Genomic DNA, 20,577 nt, shown 5'->3' on the forward strand with positions numbered 1-20,577 from the left:
ACCAGGTAGAGTTGGTGCCCAAGACCTTTATTTTGAAAGTGTAGCGGGACGTTGCATATTTATTATTGCTACCTTGACCGTGGAACAAGAATGATGATGGACAGTATATTAGTTTGAAAACAGTGCTGAGTGTCATGACAAAAATAGAACATTTGTGTCCATTTGCACAAATCTATAGATTAAATTTTGTGATTATTTCATGAAGTGCTGTGAGACGGTGTTGGGTAGTATCACTCTGGTTCACTTTGCTGTGTCCTTACATCCATTTCTGGTTACCATGAGTAACTGCTTTACAGTTTCTGGAAAGAGGCAAAATGAGTTGTGCTGTCTGACGGGAAAGTTCTCAAAACTTTCTAGATGGATGGATGATATGGCAGTTAGTCGCTTTTTTATTTTTTTATTTTAAGAGTGATAAGCTGTCTCAGCTAAATCAACAGGTCTGACTGAAAACACTTAAAGGGCATATTTAGTTTCATCCAGACAATGATCCTATACTGCTACAGCCAAAAGGGGGCCATCATACCAGTCTGCTGGTAGCGCTTATCTAGATAGTGATTCTAATTTTTTTTTTCTTTGATAGTTTTTTTTTAGCGAAAGAAATTTAAAATGATAATTACTGTTGAATAATGACAGAAAATATTTAAAAATCTAGTAATATTTGTTTAAATTTACAACAGATGGCCTCTGTTAAAGCACTCAGGTTTTCTCTAATATTCTTCTACGTAAACTGGAACAGGAAAGCATGTTAACACAATCAAGGAAAACATACTCAGTCAACTTGTGTAGTCTTTAAGATGACATTTTTTTAATTTTTACTTTAGCGCTTTTCATGTTAACTCAAACATACACATTTTTTTGTTAAAAGCGGCTCATTTGCTATTTTTAAAATCGATGTGTGACAGGTTCTCTGCCAAAATTTTTACATTTGTAGTCATCTTTGACATTTCACTGTGTCAAATGTAGTCTAATATATATATATATATATATATATATTATATATATATACACATAGTTAAGTGATGTCATACTTATCTCTTGCACTGATTAGACAAAACATCAGGAAGCAGACAGATGTGTAAATGTGTGTGAGGTTTAAATGCAGGTGTGAAAGTGTTCATGATCACTGTGATGGTCTTTGGTAAACCCATGCTCAACATACTGTCCACACACGACTCATCCAACACCAGTGTTTCCTTCTGAGTGGATTTTTTCTTTGTTTTTGGTACAGATCATTAAAGCAAATTGTATATTTTTGGAGGAAGAAAATGTCTTTGTCGTTTGTTACGAGTGAATCCCCTCCTGGGACTGTTTCTCTCGCTGTCTGCGCTTCTTCACAAAAGCCTGAGCCTCTCGCTCTCCTCTCCTGGACTCCAGTAACCTCAGAATGTGGTCCTCTGGAAAATGTACACAACAAACAAAAGGTCAGGATTCACAGGATTACTATTCCTTTAATCCGTTCATATTTGATTTAAAGCAAAAATTCTTACAACCCCGCTTCACTGGTCTAAACCCGCAGAAAAATTATACCGTTAGGTTTAGGATGCATCAGAGGCAGTCGAATCTGAGCAGGCGTGGCGTCTGCCTGCATGCTGAGTCCGTCTCCTTCCCTTCCTCCGGCGACTCCCGGTATGGCCTTGAGGGCCAGGAAGGCCTCTCCTTCAAAGTCGTCTGACCTCAAGGTGTCGTGGTCCAGAACCGTCACAACCAGGCACGTTCCCTCAGCCTGGCACTGATCCAGGGATACCAGACTGTGATACAGAGGAGACAGAGAGCAGAGGACGAGTAAAGAAGAGATCAAAAACATTAATTCTGACAAACATGAGATCAACTTACAATTCAAAGGCCTCATCAAAGAGGGGGTTCAGATCACAGCTTTTGATCTGAGTGCAGCGAGGCTCAACCTCAGGGAAAATATGGTAAGGCTCCAGACACAGCTGCACAAATGGATCACTAAGACCTGTTAAAATCAGCAAAACTGTAGGTCAGGAAAGGTCACGCAGCAGTGAGCAACGTGTATTTTCTGATTGTTCTGCATGGTGTTACCATTAGAGTCCATTGGTAAGAGGTTGACTGCGTTCAACACCTCAACTCTGAGTCTCTGGTCTGATCTCCTGTAGGACGTGAGGAGGGTGACCGCACCATATTTCTCTCCACTGTACACCTTCTGTTGCGCATGCCAGAGAAACAAAAAGAAAGTTTAAACAATTAGCACGAGTTTGCTGTATTCTGAGAAGTCTTTCTTGCAGGCGGCTTCCTCACCTGCTCCCATATTTTCCCTGCAAGGAATTTCTCCACAAGCTGCCGGCTGCTCAGGGAATTATGAGTCAGGTGAGCCTTGAGAGTCTGGACACAAAGATGAAATTACGGTCTTCTTTTTATTTTGGTCTGAATAAATGACTGATAGACACGAAACAGGTGCAATAAAATGAAATTAATCACCTCTGTCTTTAGTGACTCACCTTGTACTCATTGGAGTGAAGTGTATTCAGATGGAGCCCATTTCCCTCAGCATGGAAGCACTGCTCCAGGCACTGAAAAACACACAACAGGAAATAAAATTGTCCAACATGTCAGTTTGCATGAGGTTTTAAGAAATAAGATTTAACATGTTACTTTGGGATCGTTGGGGGTGCTGGATTTAACTAACCTTTCAACAGAGCAATGTTAACTGCTTTTCCATGCTTCTAGTCTTTATGCAAAGCCTAGCTGTAATAATTTTGTCCCAGGATGGCGAAGCCATGTCCTACACCAACCCTTACCCTGATATTCTTACTCTAACCTTAACCAGTCACACTCAAACAAAACACTTGGCAGGTAATTTGGATGAACCATCTGTCTAACTTCAACCAGATCAACGTTTCCATGGATGCTTCTTGCTGTCATCACACCTCAAACTGCCCTAATCCCTCCTAGGATGCTAATTGGCTGCATCACTTTTGGTGCAGACACAAACGGATAACTTGAAGTCTGGCAAGATGGATTCTCGCATAATCTCGCATAATCTCGCGTGATCTCGCGAATACAGCTGCCTCACAAGGTAAGTAGACATGTTTATTTCTGCTGTAAAATTAATGTGGAGATCTATGTGGACTGACTCGCTTTTGAAGCCAGCCTCTTTTTCCTCCTTCCTTTCTTCCTGTTGTATAGTTGTGCGCCAAAGTTACTTGCAAAAACAGCTGTTGCTTTTTCATACATATACAGACTAATCTGAAAAATCTTCGTGGATCTTTAGACAGCGGTGGAAATGCAGACAACAACATGGTGAAGAAAAAAAAAATTGGGACTAAAAGTTACACGTACTTTGGATAAAAATGTGACTTCTAAAGCACCAGTGTGTAGGATTTAGTGGCATCTAGAGCTGAGGCTGTAGTTTGCAAACACCTCGCATCACCCTCTCCATCCAAGGTAGCCTGACATCAGACTTCATTTCCATCTTCAGAGAAATTCAGACAAAGCGCCTACTCAGTGGAGTGGGCAGGCCAACTCAGTTGAGGGGTCGGATTTGAAGGTCTGGACTCAGGTTTGTGTAGGAGAAACTATTGTGACCGTGAAACTCATGAAAAATGCAAAATGCCCTATCTAGAGCCAGTGTTTGGTTTGTTCTTTCTGGACTACTGTAGAAACATGGCGGTGCAACATGGCAGACTCCAGTAATAAAAGACAACAATCGTTACTTTCAGTTGATTATATACTAATGACAACATACATGTGAATATTATATTGCATATATTGCAATTATAGAATTCCTCTAAATCTTACACACTGGGCCTTGTAATGGAAAAAAGCTTTCTTCTTCCCTGGTAGTCAAGACAACCACATGGCTGAGGACCAACCTGCAGTGTATACAGCAGTCTCTGGCAGAACACCATGAGCCCTTCTTGCTGTGGATGCTGAGTAGCCACCTGGTAGAGGATCTTCACTGAGTTATTCCACAAAGGAGTCAAGAGACTGGACATGAGAGAAAAAAACAATTTCATGGGCCGATTAAATCAATATGAACGACACATGGAACGATCAGTGCTCACAAGGAAAGTACTATGAGGCGATAATCAGGCCTTGTACCTGTTGAAGTTCTCTTGAACCAGGTTTTCATTCATGTATTGCAGCTCTTGCTCCAGGTAGCGCATCAGAGGGGCTGCAGCCTAAAACAGAGAAGAGGACGGAAGTCAAGGACACATAAAAGGCATCTGTATTTGTGTTAAACAGGCAGTGAGGGTCACTTACATCCTCTGTGGACTTGGAGGGAAGCCTTTGCCTGGTTGACATGTTTCTGACATGACTCTCAATATCTGTGTTTAACTGAAGAGACAGAAAGAACAGAGGGAGAGGTCATGCTAAGGATTTTTCTATACTGTATAACATCATTTCACTTCAATTTAAATGATTGCATTTGTGCAATGATTCACTTCAAAGCAGCTACATTTACTAGATTGTTTAGTTTTGAATCAAACTCAAACTTAAGTTTTGAATTAACTAAAAAAAGTTTTGTCGACCTATAATCTTTTGTTGAGACAATTATTTTTTCTTTTTTTTAAGATAAACTTTAATCTTTAAGTTTTCAAAACCCAACTCCCAATTTGTGTTTGAAAAACTGGTCACAGTGAGCTATTAACCTGATTTGTCATTATTTGGGTGCGTGAAAAGTAAACAGTCCAATTGGAAATGTTAAAATATTAAAATATTTAGTTTATCTATAGAAGAGTAAAAGTAAATGGTCTCAACAAGACATCACTAGTGTCTTATTTGAGTTGGGCTCAAAACTCAAAAATCTATTGAAGTAAGTTGCCTAGAAATTTTTAGTTTTTTTTCAACTTTTCTGTCTCTACAGTGTAGTGGTGATTGTTAAATGTCACACTTTTTTCCCAAGAGTGTCTAAAGCAGAGCGAATCTCTCGAGCGAGGACGCTCTGGGTTTGCTGGAGCTGTGAGGGCAGAGTGTTGTTGAACTGGCTTTCCCCGATGACATTTTGGGTCCGGTCTCGAAGCCCCGCCCAGTTCAGCTGCGTAGGAAGTCGATTAAGCACTGAGCGCAAGTGCTCCAGGTCATTCACCACCACACACAACTACAGACAGAGGAGAACAATTTGAGATTTGTATTCTGTGGCATGAGTATTATTCTTGTGAAATCTTTTCTCCTAGTCTGTTCTCACCATGTTGATGGCGCTGCCGTGGTCGGAGTTCTCAGACAGCACCCTGACCCTCTCCTTCAGGATGCGACAGTAGTTCATCACAATCTTACACACATCCTAAAAACAGATAGAATACAGTGGTACTACTCAGATAATCTGACCAGTGTAACATCTAGAAACAACACCAAAAACTCAAGGTACGATAACACGATGATAAAAAGTCCATGACACAATATTTATTGCAATATTAAAAAGCAAAGGAAAATGACAGCTTGAAAAATTGTCCAAAAAAGTTTCTTTTAACTGTAAGTGCTTCTGCCTTACTTCTTTAATAAAATAAAACAAAAGTAGGCAGCTATGACCTAAGCATGTGCAAAAGATTAATGAAAAGTAAATGTTTGAACTATGTATGTACAAGCGACCTTTCCTAAGTCCCTTCCCTTTTTGAATCTTGGTCAACTTTCTCTTTTTCTGTACTAAGAGATGCTATATGCTACGCTAATGTATCTGGAAAAGAAACAAATTTTGAAGATGGTTATAATATGTAGCTGGAGGATGTGTAGGAACAACATATATTTACATCTAAAGTTAACTAATTAATACTTACAAAGACACTAGCTAGCTAACGATTGGCGTAGATTAGCTAGCTAGTTACATCTGATAGCTAATGTTAGCAAAACTCTTGCTAATTAGCTAGCTAATCTACATCAATCATTAGTTAGCAAGTGACATCTGATAAGTGTGTAATGTTAGCAAAATGCTGGCTAACTGGTTAGCTAATCCATATCAAATGTTAGTTAGCTAGTTAGCTAGTGTTTTCTTTCCAACATAGACGAAGCTAGTGCATAGCATATCTAAGTACAGGAAACAGAAAAGGAGAAAACTGACTGAGGTTACACCGGTATGCTTGCTCTACTGTTACTGAAGCACAGAGCAATAAGGGGGCGGGATTTAGTAAGGATCAATTGCTAAATCAAAACAATGGAACAATCAGTTGCAGCAATTTTAGGAAATTCCAAAAATGTATAAAATAAACGAATTAACCATGTATCATCGCAGTATGGTACAGGTAATGACACATTTTTTAAAATCACAATATCGTGTATTCAGTATAATGTTACATTTGATTAGGACCACATCAATGGCAGAACATTGTACCTCAGTGAGTTTGACCATGAGCATGAAGGCCTCCTCAGGGTCAGGCCAGGACAGCTGCTCCCACAGCTGGCAGATAGGCTGGATACATGCCACCAGGTCCACTGCTGAGGAGCTGTGTTTTATGGGCACAGCGCCTGACTGCAGGGGCTGGAGCTGAGAGGAGAATTTAAAACATAACATATGATAATGGCACCTGCAGATGAAATGAACTACATGTTAATTATAATAATAAAACTTCCAAAACGTGCTTGTTACCTGGTCTACCTGCACAGCCCTCTCCACCCTGTCCTGAGTTGTGCTGAATGCCTGGTTCAGCCAGTAAGGCAGAGCCTCTCTGAAGTCCTCTTGAAAGTTTGTCAGCTCAAGTAATCCCCTGAAACAACAACAGTAAAATTAGTATCTAGAGTCAGAGTGCTGCTGACACAGTACACACCTCCCACCAACTTTATCACATCTTTAAGTTATCATGTGTTGACAGTAAAAGTGCATACGAACTAGCTTAGTTATCAAACTAGCAGGGTCAGTAAGCTAAAATAATAACTAGCTAAGCCTTTGAAATAATTAGCCAAAAGCAATGGAAACTTGAAATAATTACAGAAATTTATTGGATCAATAGGTGAAAAAGAAGCTAAAAGTAAACTTTGAAAATAACCTAAAAGTAATAGTTAAACTGCATAAATAATTAGCTTAAAGTAGCAAATAAACAATGGGAATAATTAATGTTAGCTTACAGATGAACAATGGAAATATTTGCCGTTTTTCACGGCAGCCATATTGATATGAACTAATACAATAAACACAGATGTTACCAGTGTACTAATTATTGTAGCAGAGCCTGTCCACTGACAGGGAGGTGGGGGTAACAGCTGTCTGACAACAAGGACTAGGAGTAACTACTGTAGATTATGGTGTGAGTATGATTACTGACCTTTTCTGTAAGAAAGCCTTGTCTTTGTGGATGGCCTGCAGGCTCAGGTACACAGGGAACAGGCTGTTAGCTAGAGCCTGCTCCATCTGACCCTCAATCAGGGATAAGGTGTCCCTCACCTCCTTTGCAAGCTATGGAGGAGTGAAGAGGAGAGAAGATGAGATGAGGTGAGATGAGATGAGATTAGATGAGATGAGATGAGATGAGATGAGATACCGGAGTTTTATTGGACTCATACAGTTCAGGTTTCCACTTACCAGGGAGTCAAACCTCTTATAGACGACAGTGAACACATCCACCTGCACAGCACTGTAAAGATGAGAAAAACACATTAATTATGACAAGAGTATAATTTGGTTTGCTAATTCCTGATGAAAGGCCCTGTGGATACTAATAAAATAGTTTTTTGGTGAGTAGCTTCCTTTTTTATGATCATAAAATCATAAAACTGAACAAGACTACTACTTTGGCTATTTTTTGTAACCTTAATAATGGTTCCAGCCCAAAGCCCTCACATACACTCAAACCCAAACTGGTTTGACTCTCACTGCAAACATTTTGACATGTCATAGCAGGAAGTGTACGCATGTAACTAAAAACATTACTGATGGTTCCATGCCATTTAATTGGCCCAGTTTGCCATGACAGCCAGCATAATCAAGAGCATGACACTGGAACTTCAAACAAACCTGAGTGGAATGCAGCCCTGATCAGTGTTACCCCTGGTTACACCAAGTCAAAAAGTCAATGCTGGCTGTCCAGCTGTCCCACCTTACCTGACAAACACCCGATTCCAGACATCCTTGTTGTGCTTTATGTCCTCCTGCACCTCCCCAATCAATCTGGAGAGGGCGCCAACAATCTCCGAGAGGTCCTGTATGTCAGCATGATGCAAAGATATTATGACTTAAGTGCTGTGACATAAATGGAGAAACCACATCACCCTCAATTCTAAATATGAAGGCCTTCATGATGTGCTAGTCTTTACCTTAGTCATTGGCTGATGCAAACCCTTTTTGATGGTAAACCACTCCTGTGTACCTGTCTGATATCAAAGTCAAGTTATAAGTCATTAAAAACATACTGTTACAGTTTTTCTTGATTGCATACAAACAAAAATAGGAACTACGCATACATGTCTGAACACTTGAAGCAAACGTACCAATAACAAAGACTCTAGATGGCTAAAATCTGAGCACAATCCCATTGTTTTCAGTCACTTTGCATCATTTTGCACATTTTTTCAAATGGAGCACACTGGCCTTCAAAATACCACACACTTATCATCAAGTGGTCACTCACTTCTCACCTGTTCAAACTCAAATTGGCAAAACCTGTCAGAGCATAAAAGAGGCCTCAGGTGACCTCTACAGTGTGGAAAGCAGAGCAGCATAGAAAACAGAGAGGAAGACTGAGAGCAGAAGAAGTAAAAGGGAGGTTTGTCAATATTTGTAATGAAATATGTAACTCGGTTGACCTCACAGTGACAGAAGTCAGATCATTACATCCCCAGAAAGACAGTCTGAACATTTTCTCACTGTGGGGTTCCTCATTTTACTCACAGTATCAATGCAATTAGTGTGAGTTTTGCCAAAATATGTGACATTTGTGTGTTCTCAGATCTCCATCAACCCTGCTCGATGATAACTTTACAGTAAGGCTGAGTGATTTGATAATCATGTTTTAAACTGATCACACCAGTATTCAGTCTCGCAAGAATTTCACTGGCTGTTTCTGGGATTGTTGCGGCATAAAATGCATTGCAAAAGAAAGTTGCAATTTTTTATTATGTAATTCATTACAATCAAAGGCAACTTGCTCCAGGGAGAACAAAACTGCACTCTGTTCTGAGTGTTCTCAGTAACCAAAAAAGGGTCAGAAGTACAAAAACTCTAACAAAATATAATATAATATAATAATAATAACAAACCCTCTGTTCTTTTCAGTACCTGTGACAAAATAAAAAAATATAAATGCAAAGAAATAGTGAATAATAAAACAAAACATTCAGTTCATTGAGATGTAAATGTATGGAAGGAATCAAATTGGCAGAGGAGTTGCAGAGTTTGGACAAAATTGCGAGACCATGCGGGGGATTGGATGAATGTGTGTGAACTGTTGCAATCACAACATCGCAACTTCCTGGAGGGTCTGAATATTTTAAGATACTGTAAAGCAACAGTAAATGTTGGTTGTGGTTGTCAAAACCACAGAAACATGTTATTAACCACACAGCCAGGGCGTGGTGTCGTTTGTGTGTCAGCGCGTGGAGCTTGGCTCCGGCACGTCATCGAGCCATGTTTGAGGTCTGCCCAAAAATTCCTGAGCACAGAAATTGTGAACAATTCAGTACCACATAGTACTCAGTCTTTTCCTGTATTTTCAGCATGTTCTGAATGTATAATGTGAAAAAAACTCCCTTTTCCTCTTTTCTTTTACTTTTACTGATGCTCTGTAAGAGATATTCATATGAGTTGTGTGTTCTGAGAAGGGAGGACATGGTTTTGAGTTTTGCAGACGTGTGGAGTTTTGACAAAACAGTTAACTCTTTTCAATTTTGTGTTTAGAATCTGAGAAATTGAGCTGTTTGAAAAAACTATAATAATCTCATCAGTATGATTACTGACCTGTATGGCATCGTTGACCCCATCATGTAACTCAAACTGAGCTGGGTTCAGTTTCTGAAATGCCTGAGTCTTACAGATCTGGACCAATATTCTGAGAAAAAAAAAGCACAATCATCCATTGCTTAATATATATATAGAAATACTATAGTATGTCAGCAGTAATATAGAGACACGTAAATACCTGAGCAGTGTGTGCAGTTTGGGAGTAGCACCGGGAGTTGGGGGGAAGATGTCTCTGTATTTGGCCACCAGACAGAGTCCGTACCGCAGGAAACCATGAAGAGAATCTCCAAGTTCCTGTTTCTGTGAACACAGTGCAACATCTTTCTCAACGCTCCTGTGTGCTGCTTAGATAATAACTCCTGGTTTCATTTTCATATTTCAGTAAAGGGACTTTACACTTCTTCTCCACTACATCTCAGAGCCAATTTTTATATTTTTTACTCCACTACATTTGTCTGACAGCTTTAGTTACTTTTCAGATAACAGTGTTTCATACAGTTCTTGTCCAGTGAAAACCATGTATCTCCAAATTGATTTTGAATTGGAATTTTTCTGATAAACTTAAGTGTTTATTTATTGACTTTTTAGAGATATGTGGTTCACACAGAACAGGGATGCTGTAGATTAAACCACCCAACAGTATATAAAGTAGTTAAAATTAGCTCAGTCTTAAACAACATCAGTAAAATGCAACATTCACATAATCTCAGGCAAAGTAATATTATTCCAATAATATCACATATAGTAAAACACTGACACAAAACATTTTTTCTGTACAATGAGTACTTTTACTTTTGATACTTTAAGTAAATTTTGTTGCTAACACTTACATACTTTAACTTAAGCAAGGTTTTAATTTCAGGACTTTTACTTGTAGTGAAGTACTTTCACTGTGTAACATTAGTACTTTCACTTAAGTAAAGGATCTGAATACTTTGTGCACCATTGCAGACAGGAAAATAATTTCTTTAATTAAGTGTAAGATAAGTTTGTTCTCAGCAAAAATCAAAAATACATTTTTTCTCCTGCCTGTAGTGTTATTTATCCATCTAGATATTTTGGGTTTGAGTTGCAGAGTTTTGGAGACATCAGCTGTACACATGTCTGCCTTCTCTCTCTCTCTCTGTCTCTCTCTCTCTCTGTAATATAATGGAACTAAATGGCATTCAGCTGGTGGTGCCAAAAGCGCAAAAAAAAAAAAAAAAAAAAACATCTGAAAAGCTCAACAGCAATGTCTCTTTCCAGAAATTATGATCTGGGTTACTCAAGATGATCCACAGACATTGTGAGCTAGTTTCTTTCTAGTAGAGAGAAAATAGTTCCGGTATATTTTACCATAGAGAGTGCCATCTAGCTTCAATATCGGAGAGAAGGCAGACAAGTGCACAGCCAATATATCCAAAACTTGCAGCTCACACCAAAACTATCTAGATTGAGAAATAGGACTAAAAGTAAGAGGAAGAAGTCTTGCATCTATTTATTTACTTCATAAGATTATAAAAGTATTAGCAGTAAAATACACTCATGAACCCAAAAGAGTACTTTTTATGAACTTTTTACTGACATAGTTACATGTAAGCACCATGTTAATGATATAGATGGTGTATAGCAGTGAGCACTGATACCTGTTGGTATGGCAGCTCTTGCTGATGCCAGTGGTACTCTATGCTGGTCAGCTGCTGGAACAGCACAGACGCATCCACCTCCAAACTCTGGTACAGTTTACTGTAAGCCACCCACTTCCTGTCAGGGATAAACACACATCCACAGAAGCACTCAGAAGAGCAAGGCCAAGACAACATGACAGGAATGAACTGAAGTGGTAAAATAGAGCTGGATCATATGTTTGAAACCCCTATTATGATGATATTAATACAATAATTCCTGGATATTGAAATGTACAGTGCAGTAGCTTGTTTTATATAGTCTATCATTTGTGTGGTCAAGTATGTTCATATTACCACATACAACATTACAGAAATCTAATGAATTATAATATTGATTAGTTGTCTCAAGAAATATAATTTATCCAGATGACAATGTGAGAATCATTGAAGCTGAAATTTCGACAATAAAGACAAAATGAGGGAATACAGAGGAAATGTCAAGAATAAAGTTGTAATGTCAAGAATAAAGTTGGAATATTGAGAATAATGCTCTAATATTGAGAATAAAATCAAAATGTAGAGAATAAATCTGCAATATTGATAATTAATTCATAATGTTGAGAATAAAGTCATAATATTGAGAATAAATAATTTCAAGGATGAAGTGGAATGCCTGCTCCCAATACCATTTCATTATATGCTTAATATTAGATTCATTAGTTTTTTAATGCACTGTGTAAGTTCTCCTCAGGCTAAACACTGTCTAAACACTGGTATATTCTCAGATAATCTGGTATAAACCTGCTAGATGTCAACGTGGTGCTTACGCCAGGTCCTGAAGGAATGGTGAGAGGTCGTTCTGCGTGGCGTATTGCTCCAGCAGGGTCTGAGCCTCACCGTCCAGTGCCCCTTTCCACGGCGCAGAACTCTGAGAGAGACCAAACAGGTTGCAGGAGTTGAGAAGATAGAAAGAAAAGGAAGAGATTTAAACTTTTAAAGAAACTAAAAGTATGTTTGTCCTGTACTTGTTGCTTGGAGATGTAAGCCTGAACAAACTGCTGCAAAATCCCACAGTAGTTGATGTAAGCATTGCGACCAGCACTCAGCGTCCCATCTCTCTGTCAGTCCAAAACAGAAAAAAAAAAGATCATTTTCATACATAAATGCTGAATAAGTACATAAAACCAACAAAGTGTTGGTAGGAGTGCAATGTACAAATTCTTCACTACTGTACTTGGGAGGATTTTTCAGGTATCTGTACTTTACTTCAGTAGTTATTTTTCAGTTTCTACTTTTACTCCCTACATTTTAACACAAATATCTGTATTTTCTAGTCCTTAACACGTAGAAATCCTTGGTGTATCCATCAATGCATATCACACACAACAGACATAACGAGACGAAAAAAACAACATAAAAGAGGTAAAGAGACACAAAAGACAAAAGATCAAACAAGATGAAAATGATAAAAAGACATAATAAGACAAAAAAAACAACATAAAAGAATTAACGAGACAAATAGATGTGAAAGACATAAAATGAAAAGGACATAAAAAGATAGGGGTGACAACACAAGAAAGATATAACAAGACGAAAATGGTGTAAAGACATAACGAGATTGACGAAAAATACATGACAAGACGAAAAAAAATCTGCAACAACACAAAATGATATAAAACACGTAAGACAAAAAAAGATGTAAAAGATGTAACAATACAAACAAATGACATGACAAGAAGTACCAAGACAAAAACAGATGCAAGAAAGATGAAAATTATATAAAAGGCAAAAGGAGAAAAGGTGAGGTTCTTCAGAGGATGACTCTTTACTTTAATACTTTGAGTACATATCAGAGCCTGTACTTTTTCACTTTTACTTGAGTAAAGAAGTTGAATCAGTACTTCTACTTTTACCAATCATTTTTACACAAGTATCTGTACTTCTACTTGAGTGAAGAAAGTGTGTACTTTTGCCACCTCTGGTGCACTTTACCGATTTATGGATGAACTTGAGGTTGAGGTGGCACTGGCCGCGATCAGGGTATGTCTCTGTTCTGGGCTCCAGACTGTACCAGCTGTCTTCAGTACAGTGGAGATCCTAAATTGAAATGATAAAATAAATGCTTATTAGACTGGGAAGATATTTAAGAGGCAAACAGCAGATATGAAAATAAGAACATTTATTACCTGTAGTTTTAGCACAACCTTTCCCAAAAAGTCATCGGTGCCTTTCTCCTTTTTGGCTTCCTTGATCATCCTAAAGAAGCAGAAGAATAAATGTTCACCTGCTCTGCTTGTTTAGCTGTTTGTGTGTTCATCATACAGAGAGTGCAATACCTTCTTAAACTATTGAAGTTGGTTTTGATCTCCTCTAGTTTTTGGGAAAGTGAAACCGCTTCATCCTTGTCCCTGAAACAGAGATGGCACTGTTAAGATGGACGTAATGACGAGGAAGACTTCAAAGCAGAAACAGTGGATCTCTGGATGTTTTCCTCACCACATCTCCAGGTGAAAACTGGCACCAGCGACGTCTTCAAACTCTCTGGACCAAAAATAAGAATTTTAAGACATTTCAACTTGGTTCATCTGACATAACCTGCACATATTAGACTACTCACAGTATGAAGGTCTGGTTCCATATGGGGTTCAGAGTCTGCTTCTTTATGTCTGTCTGGTAGATTTTGTCATCTGATATAGCGTCCTTCACAACTGATTTATGGGGTTTGGCTCTCGATCGGCGTGTTCGACTCTCTTCTTCGTCCTCCAGTATGGTCAGTAGGCAGTATGGGTCACTGAAACCTGTTCATTACACACAGGAGATCTGCAGTAAATAGACTCATGGAGGGCAGTGACATGTAAAAACATTATTTCATGTTTACTGGTTCAGGCAGATGGCTGAGCTTGGTTCTGCTCAAGGTTTCTGCTTTTTAAAAGGCAGTTTTTCCTCGCTGCTGTTGCCAAGTGCTTGCTCATGGAGGGAATAGTTGTGCCTCTATACATAATATTATAGAGTACAGTCTATACTTGCTGTATTTGAAAAGTATCCCGAGATGATTTCTTTTATGATTTGGTGCTATATGAATAAAATTGACTTAATTCAGAGAAAGCAAGAGACTGACAAGAGTTGACAAGAAGTAAAAGAAAATGACAATGTCCATATTAGAAAAGAAAGTCATCATTAAAGAGGAATTCAGTCAAAGTAGGGAAACACCTCAAGTCGCTGTAGATGTTGAAATAATTCTGGCTAAATGCAAACTTTGAGTTGCCTGTGTTATCCTTAAAGGACCATGAACAAATGTACCAGTCATCCAGTCCATCCAACAGCCGTTGAGATACTTCAATCAACCAACCAACCAACCAACCAACCAACCAACCAACCAACCGACCAATCAACCGACCAATCAACCAACCAACCAACCAACCAACCAACCAATCAACCAACCGACCAACCAATCACCCACCCAACCAACCAACAAATGGACTGATATTGTTATCCCTCAAGACACACAGCTAGTTTGCCTTAAAAGGGTCTATTAAAATGAGTACCTGTCATCACATCATTGATGAATGTCATTGTTATGGTCTGCTAAGATAAAGCAAGAACTCACCACTGACATCTTTTCCCAGGATTCCTTTGGCTTCCTTTACAGTGGCCATCAGGCAGTAAACCGGGGCCTGAAAGGGTCAAACAGTTACTTAATAGAAATCTGCTTGTTGCTGCCTCAAGCAGATGACATAATTTCTTCCACTGGCTAAAGCTAAATGGAAGGTGGTGGAAAGTTACAATGCTGGGTAAGAGGACTATAAATAGATATTGGGGGTCTCTAAATGCGCATTCATTGGAACAAATATGCTGACTTCCTTTTCTCACCTCTGTGCTCTGTACTTTCTCCATCAAGGCGCTGTGCTCTGAGTCTGTCATAGTGAAAGCCTGGTAGATAGAACAGATAGAGCAAGAGAAAACAACAATCTCTGTAATCAGTCGCACACCAACACAGAGCAGCGTTATGGGGGTGGTGTTTTGTATGAAGCCAAGTTTTTCACCTCCTTGATATACTGCTTGAGCTGGCTATCCGTGAAGACCTCAGTCGATGACGGGTTACCCATCTTATGAGCGATGGTGTACAACAGCTCCTTATACAGAGGCTTCAGCTACGAACAGAAATAAACAGAGTGAGAGCTCAGCTGAAAAAAAAAAGTCTATGTGAAGTACAACACGTGAATGATGATACCTCCAGCTCCTTGTGTCTTCGTGCTTTCTCTTCTGGGTTTTCATCTTCCTTCAAATCCTAAAGGAGAACAGCAGTACATTTTCTCCATGATTCTGTCAGACACACAAGGTTAATTAAGATGTTCTACTGTTCTGAGGTATCAGATCTGAGGTATTTTGTCACCTACCCTCCTTTCTCTGATTCTCCTCGTCAACCCCAGTTTACGCACATGTGCAGGCGATGACTGACACGAGAAAGAAGGAAAAAGACAAAAGTCAAAACAGATACTTAAAGGACAGTACCACATGCTAAGAAATCAGGGTACAGGAATGGACCTAAAAGAGTAAATATGCTTTGTCTCTCCAGCTGTACCCCAGCAGGGTATGGGTACTATACCTTTTCATAGGGTACGTTTTGTGTACCATTGGAAAGGTACAGATTTTTTTTTAACCTGTTGGTCACCGAGCAGCTTTCCTCACCCAGGTTTATCCTGCCAGTTGGAGGATTGAACCAACAACCTTTTAGTCTCAAGCTTGCTTCTCTATCTTAAGGGCCACCGCTGCCCAGAATTGGTACAGCTGGATCAACAACATGTTTTGTACCTTTAAGAGGCAAAAACATACCCTTTAAATTCACAAAAACATTTACAATTATTCACCAAAAACAATTAGTTTCCATCTTAACAAAAATATTTTACATGTAAATCAATTGATTTTCAGTGCATTTTTTATAATTTTATTGTTCTGTTAGAAGTGAGTTGTCCTTAATAAACTCCAGTACATGGTTAAAAGCAGTGCTATTCAACATTCAATTAAAAATCTGTTTCATTTCAATAAACCCAACACTCCATTCAAATCAAGATTTTTGGCATTTGATTAGAAAAACAATATAATTAATCCACAACATTCATTCATTGTCCGTAACCGCTTATCCCAGCTGACATTGGGTAAAAGGCAGGGTACAAAATATTCAATTAAAAACCTATTTTATGTCAATAAACCCAACTCTCATGCATAATTTTTCCTGTACCTTAAGCTTGTTATCACCTTAAGGACCATTTCTGTAACTTACAGTGTAGTGTACTGATGGATACAGAAATGATAACCCTATTTCTCTGTGTGTGACTTTCCAAACCATAGTATGAATGTATTTGTCCTTTTTTTAAAGCAGTAACTGGTTTCAATTCATTCCATATGGTATAAAAATTTGCTCATACACTCATTAAGTTGTGTAATTGATCACAATTAAAGTTACAGTAAAGGTCTACTCCAGCAATTAGTATTGCAATTCTGTGGGTGGGGGTGTTTGTGAGACACAGGCTATAATCTTGAGCTCCAAAAATGTCGGATCTTACATTTCCCATAATGTGGGTTACATTATGGGACTGTGTCTGTGTGTCTTTCTGTAAAGACTTCTGCATCCTACATGTCCCTATCTTTCAAACTCCAAACACACAGTTTGTAACACAGTCTTTCTATTTAAAAGTTGCAGTTATTAAGCCTAAGCCAAGATATCTCTTCATGACATCATCATGGGTTATTTGCATGTAAACTAGATCATCATGCAAAATTAAAAACAGACCAAAATCAGACCACTAACTGTGCATAAAGCTGGATGACATGGCAGCTTCTGAAAAGTGAAGCCAAAGCATCTTGATCACCCCTCGGTGGCTGGCTGCACTAGCCTATAGGTTGCACCCCTCCATGTAAGCAGAGGGGACATGGGCCAAATTAAAAAAAAAAAAAAAAAGTACAACGAGTAGGAAACAGAGTTTCTGTCATTATAGATAGTTCTTATCACACTGATGTATGTTCAAGTGTTCATTTTTCTGATTTTTTTTTTTATCCTATAAAAAGAGGGGTTCATGTCATGATTGACAGCTGAGCCAATACAGCTGAGAATTTACAGGCAGGACTTCGATGACAATACTGATGATGGCCCAAGACAGGGGAATCCAAACTGTTTCAGCTAGAGTCCCAAAAGAGAAATTTGGTGTCTACTCTGAACCCAAACAAGCCAACCAGTCGGGATGGACTCGGAATGTCAACTGCAATGAATGTCTCTAGTGCCATCACCAGATCAAAGTCTTATTTGTCTTAAACTTTGGTTTATGACAAAATACCAGCTAAATCAATGACATCCTCATCAGCCTTAACTGTACTTTGTGTTTCGTGCCAGTTAACAAATGTTAACTGATACAAAAACATCAGCATGCTAATATTGTTAGGATAGGAAGTACAGCCTCATAGTGCTTCTGGTGTGGTTCTACACTGCTGCTGAGTGTTAAGTAAAAAAAAAAAATAAGCAGATAAAACTTGCACAAACATTGGCTTGGTCCATTGGGAATTAAAACTTTGAAATGCAAGGCTGTGTTTTACCTGTCTTTGTCTCGATAAGGCATGTTCCTGGAAAATGAAAGAGAAAGGTGCCTTTATTTCAATTCAGGGAATCAAGCAATGATTTCAAAGCACATAGTTCAATCAAAACAAACTGAAACAACTGAGACTGAATTAATTAAATAAAATACCTTCACTGGCAAAAAAACCCCAGAATCACTAAGCTCAAGAAACACATTTTTGATTACTGATAAGGCCTGCCTCTGTAAAGAACTTCCTCTATTGTTGATAATGAAGAAGACTCAGACAACCCAATCAATATTTAAAAGGAAATTCACATGTAAGGGACTGCCTTGTAGCCCATGCTAAAAATAAGCATGCTAATATATACCCGCACTAAACTATTTTCAATATGTTTGCAAATAGGAGCAATGTTGAACAACTCTGTTTACTTACACGCTCACTTAATCTTACAAATAGAAACACAGGCCACCAAATGTGTCAACTGCCAGCACTTGCAACATGCGCAGAAGCACGTTGTGTGACAAATGTGCCTCATTCTGCATCATCTGATCCAAACATACATCTAAAACAATTATGATTCATAGTCACAGCATCTTGAAATAGCCATTTGGACGACATGACTCAGTGTTTGGGTGCAATTCTAACACTGTTGTGACTCGTTTGACAATTTTGATGATTTAAAAAAGAAAAAAAAGAACAAGATCAGCTAAAGGTCTGATAGAAACAAAAACTTTAGACAAACTTTCAGAATAAAAGTAGATCATATTTTAATACAGCATCATCCATTTGGCCATCATCACGGCACCATGTAAAGTAAGTGGTTAGAAACTGGCAGGGAACCAAAGTGAAACCAATAATTAGTATGTTAATATTCTGTAAAGTACATTGTTGTCCATACCTGTTCAGGTGTTTGCAGCAGATTGTCTCCTGCGCTCGCGGGCTCACTTTGACTGGACATAATGATGCTAATGTTTAACAACCAGACTCCTGCCTGCTGAGCCTCTGTGCTGCGTGCGTGATATAGGGAAGCTGTGTGTGCGATGTGTTTCGATGAACTATCTCACAGCAGCAGGAAGTCATCACTTCCTGTAGAAGGTGGTAACGTCAATAACTGTGACTTAAGACTTTTTTTTTATCTAGTGCCCTACATTCTGTCTGAATGTAAAATAACAGACCTCTCTCTGCTATATTTGTTTTAACACACAAACCTGAACACGCACAAACTCAAACCCAAAGCACAAACTCCAACTGTTTATCACCTGAGTGGTTGCAATCATGCGTAGAGTTAACTGCGGCTGAATGGGGTAATGAAACTACATGTAATATGAGACAGTCCACCTGTGGTTTGTGTATTGTTAGCCCTATCTGTGATCCATTAGGATGTATGCTATTCAAACCTGTATTTACTCCATTACACATGGTCACTACACTGTGACAGTTCACATCTGCCAGTACTCCGATATGCATTTACAGACACGTCTACTATTCACCCACATCTTTTTTTGGTAGGCTTTCTATATCAAAATCTGTATCTACAAACCCCTCTATGTCTTTTTCATGACTGTAAGACTGTTGTGCTTTTAAAAATGTTCTGGGTGTAGCACAGATTTTTTTCAGAATGTAAGCAGGAAAATACAGTATGGTAGGCGTGACAGAGCTAAAACATGTTATATGATACGTCAACATTTAATGCATCATTTACCTTCTCCTTAAATGTGAAAATGGTGCTTGTTTCATCTGACGGACAGACCAAAACCCCCAAATAACCCCAAATATTCAAATTTTAGTACCAAAAAAGAACAAAACTAGCAAATATTTACATTAGAGAAGCAAGAACAAGTAAAGTTTTGACATTTTTACTTGAGAGAAATGTCTTAAAATGATATTGCAATGATCAAAATGTTGCCAATGAATTTTAGTTGATTAATTGACTAAATAGTTTCACCTTGAATTTTGAATATCAGCCAAACACGAGTGTCTACCAGGCGTAAAGACATGATCTGTGTTGTAGTGCAATGATGCTGCATGTTAGACATAAGATTGACTGACAAAGTAAATAAGTGTTGAAAGTCTGAGGCCGAGGTATGATGTCACTGCCTGGTGACCTCTTCACCAAGGTGAAAGTAAAATATGACATTGACACAACCTACTGTATTTTTTTTTGTATCATTTACTCAAAAAAGTCAACCCCATTCTGTCCCACTTTGTCGCTGGAATTGTGTGTGAGCGTGTGTGTGTGTCAGAGCGAGACAAAGAGAGGGTCAGATAGACAAAGACCTCCACTATTGTTTGCCAACCCACACCATGAATTTGCATCTTGTTGCATCTTTCACAAGCATGCGGGCACTTTTGCAACACTCTCCTTTCCTTGACTCATTCTGAGAAGCGCCGTTCCTTAGTGTAAGCGCCACAGGCCTTATACTGGGTATACACAAGAAATCACACATCTAAAAACAACCGTTAGGACCTTTCCATATTCATGGCAAACCATCTGCAAAGCATTACTATTTCTTCATACATCTGTTTAACATAATATTATCATGCTAGTCTGTAACT

General features: G+C 38.6%; 1 protein-coding gene across 1 annotated transcript; it reads right to left on the bottom strand.

The window, feature by feature from the left end:
* Positions 1-1,189: 1,189 nt before the first annotated feature.
* Positions 1,190-19,063, bottom strand: unc13d (unc-13 homolog D (C. elegans)). The gene is made up of 34 exons (XM_084740120.1): positions 18,920-19,063; positions 18,040-18,066; positions 15,849-15,905; positions 15,683-15,739; positions 15,495-15,602; positions 15,322-15,381; positions 15,059-15,125; positions 14,069-14,249; positions 13,948-13,992; positions 13,788-13,859; positions 13,638-13,707; positions 13,444-13,548; positions 12,477-12,569; positions 12,279-12,379; positions 11,470-11,587; positions 10,023-10,144; positions 9,842-9,932; positions 8,203-8,259; positions 7,991-8,088; positions 7,472-7,523; positions 7,215-7,345; positions 6,542-6,659; positions 6,287-6,439; positions 5,150-5,245; positions 4,856-5,062; positions 4,225-4,299; positions 4,063-4,142; positions 3,834-3,948; positions 2,460-2,531; positions 2,260-2,343; positions 2,044-2,164; positions 1,834-1,957; positions 1,528-1,748; positions 1,190-1,394 (listed from the first exon to the last, which is right to left on the bottom strand). Exons 1-34 carry the CDS (start codon positions 18,977-18,979, stop codon positions 1,282-1,284), a joined length of 3,351 nt encoding a protein of 1,116 aa, XP_084596246.1. The 5' UTR covers positions 18,980-19,063; the 3' UTR covers positions 1,190-1,281.
* Between the last annotated feature and the right edge of the window lie 1,514 nt (positions 19,064-20,577).

The sequence above is a fragment of the Lutjanus erythropterus genome, chromosome 17, assembly GCF_056507025.1.
Source record: "Lutjanus erythropterus isolate fLutEry1 chromosome 17, fLutEry1.hap2, whole genome shotgun sequence".
Lineage (NCBI taxonomy): Eukaryota > Metazoa > Chordata > Actinopteri > Lutjaniformes > Lutjanidae > Lutjanus > Lutjanus erythropterus.

Excerpts from the sequence above, each read along its gene's own strand:
- unc13d (XM_084740120.1), bottom strand. The coding sequence starts at position 18,979 with ATGTCCAGTCAAAGTGAGCCCGCGAGCGCAGGAGACAATCTGCTGCAA. Across the intron at positions 15,126-15,321 it reads AGAAAGTACAGAGCACAGAG|GCCCCGGTTTACTGCCTGAT; the intron begins GTGAGAAAAGGA and ends TGACCCTTTCAG. Across the intron at positions 2,532-3,833 it reads GACTGCTGTATACACTGCAG|TGCCTGGAGCAGTGCTTCCA; the intron begins GTTGGTCCTCAG and ends TGTGTTTTTCAG.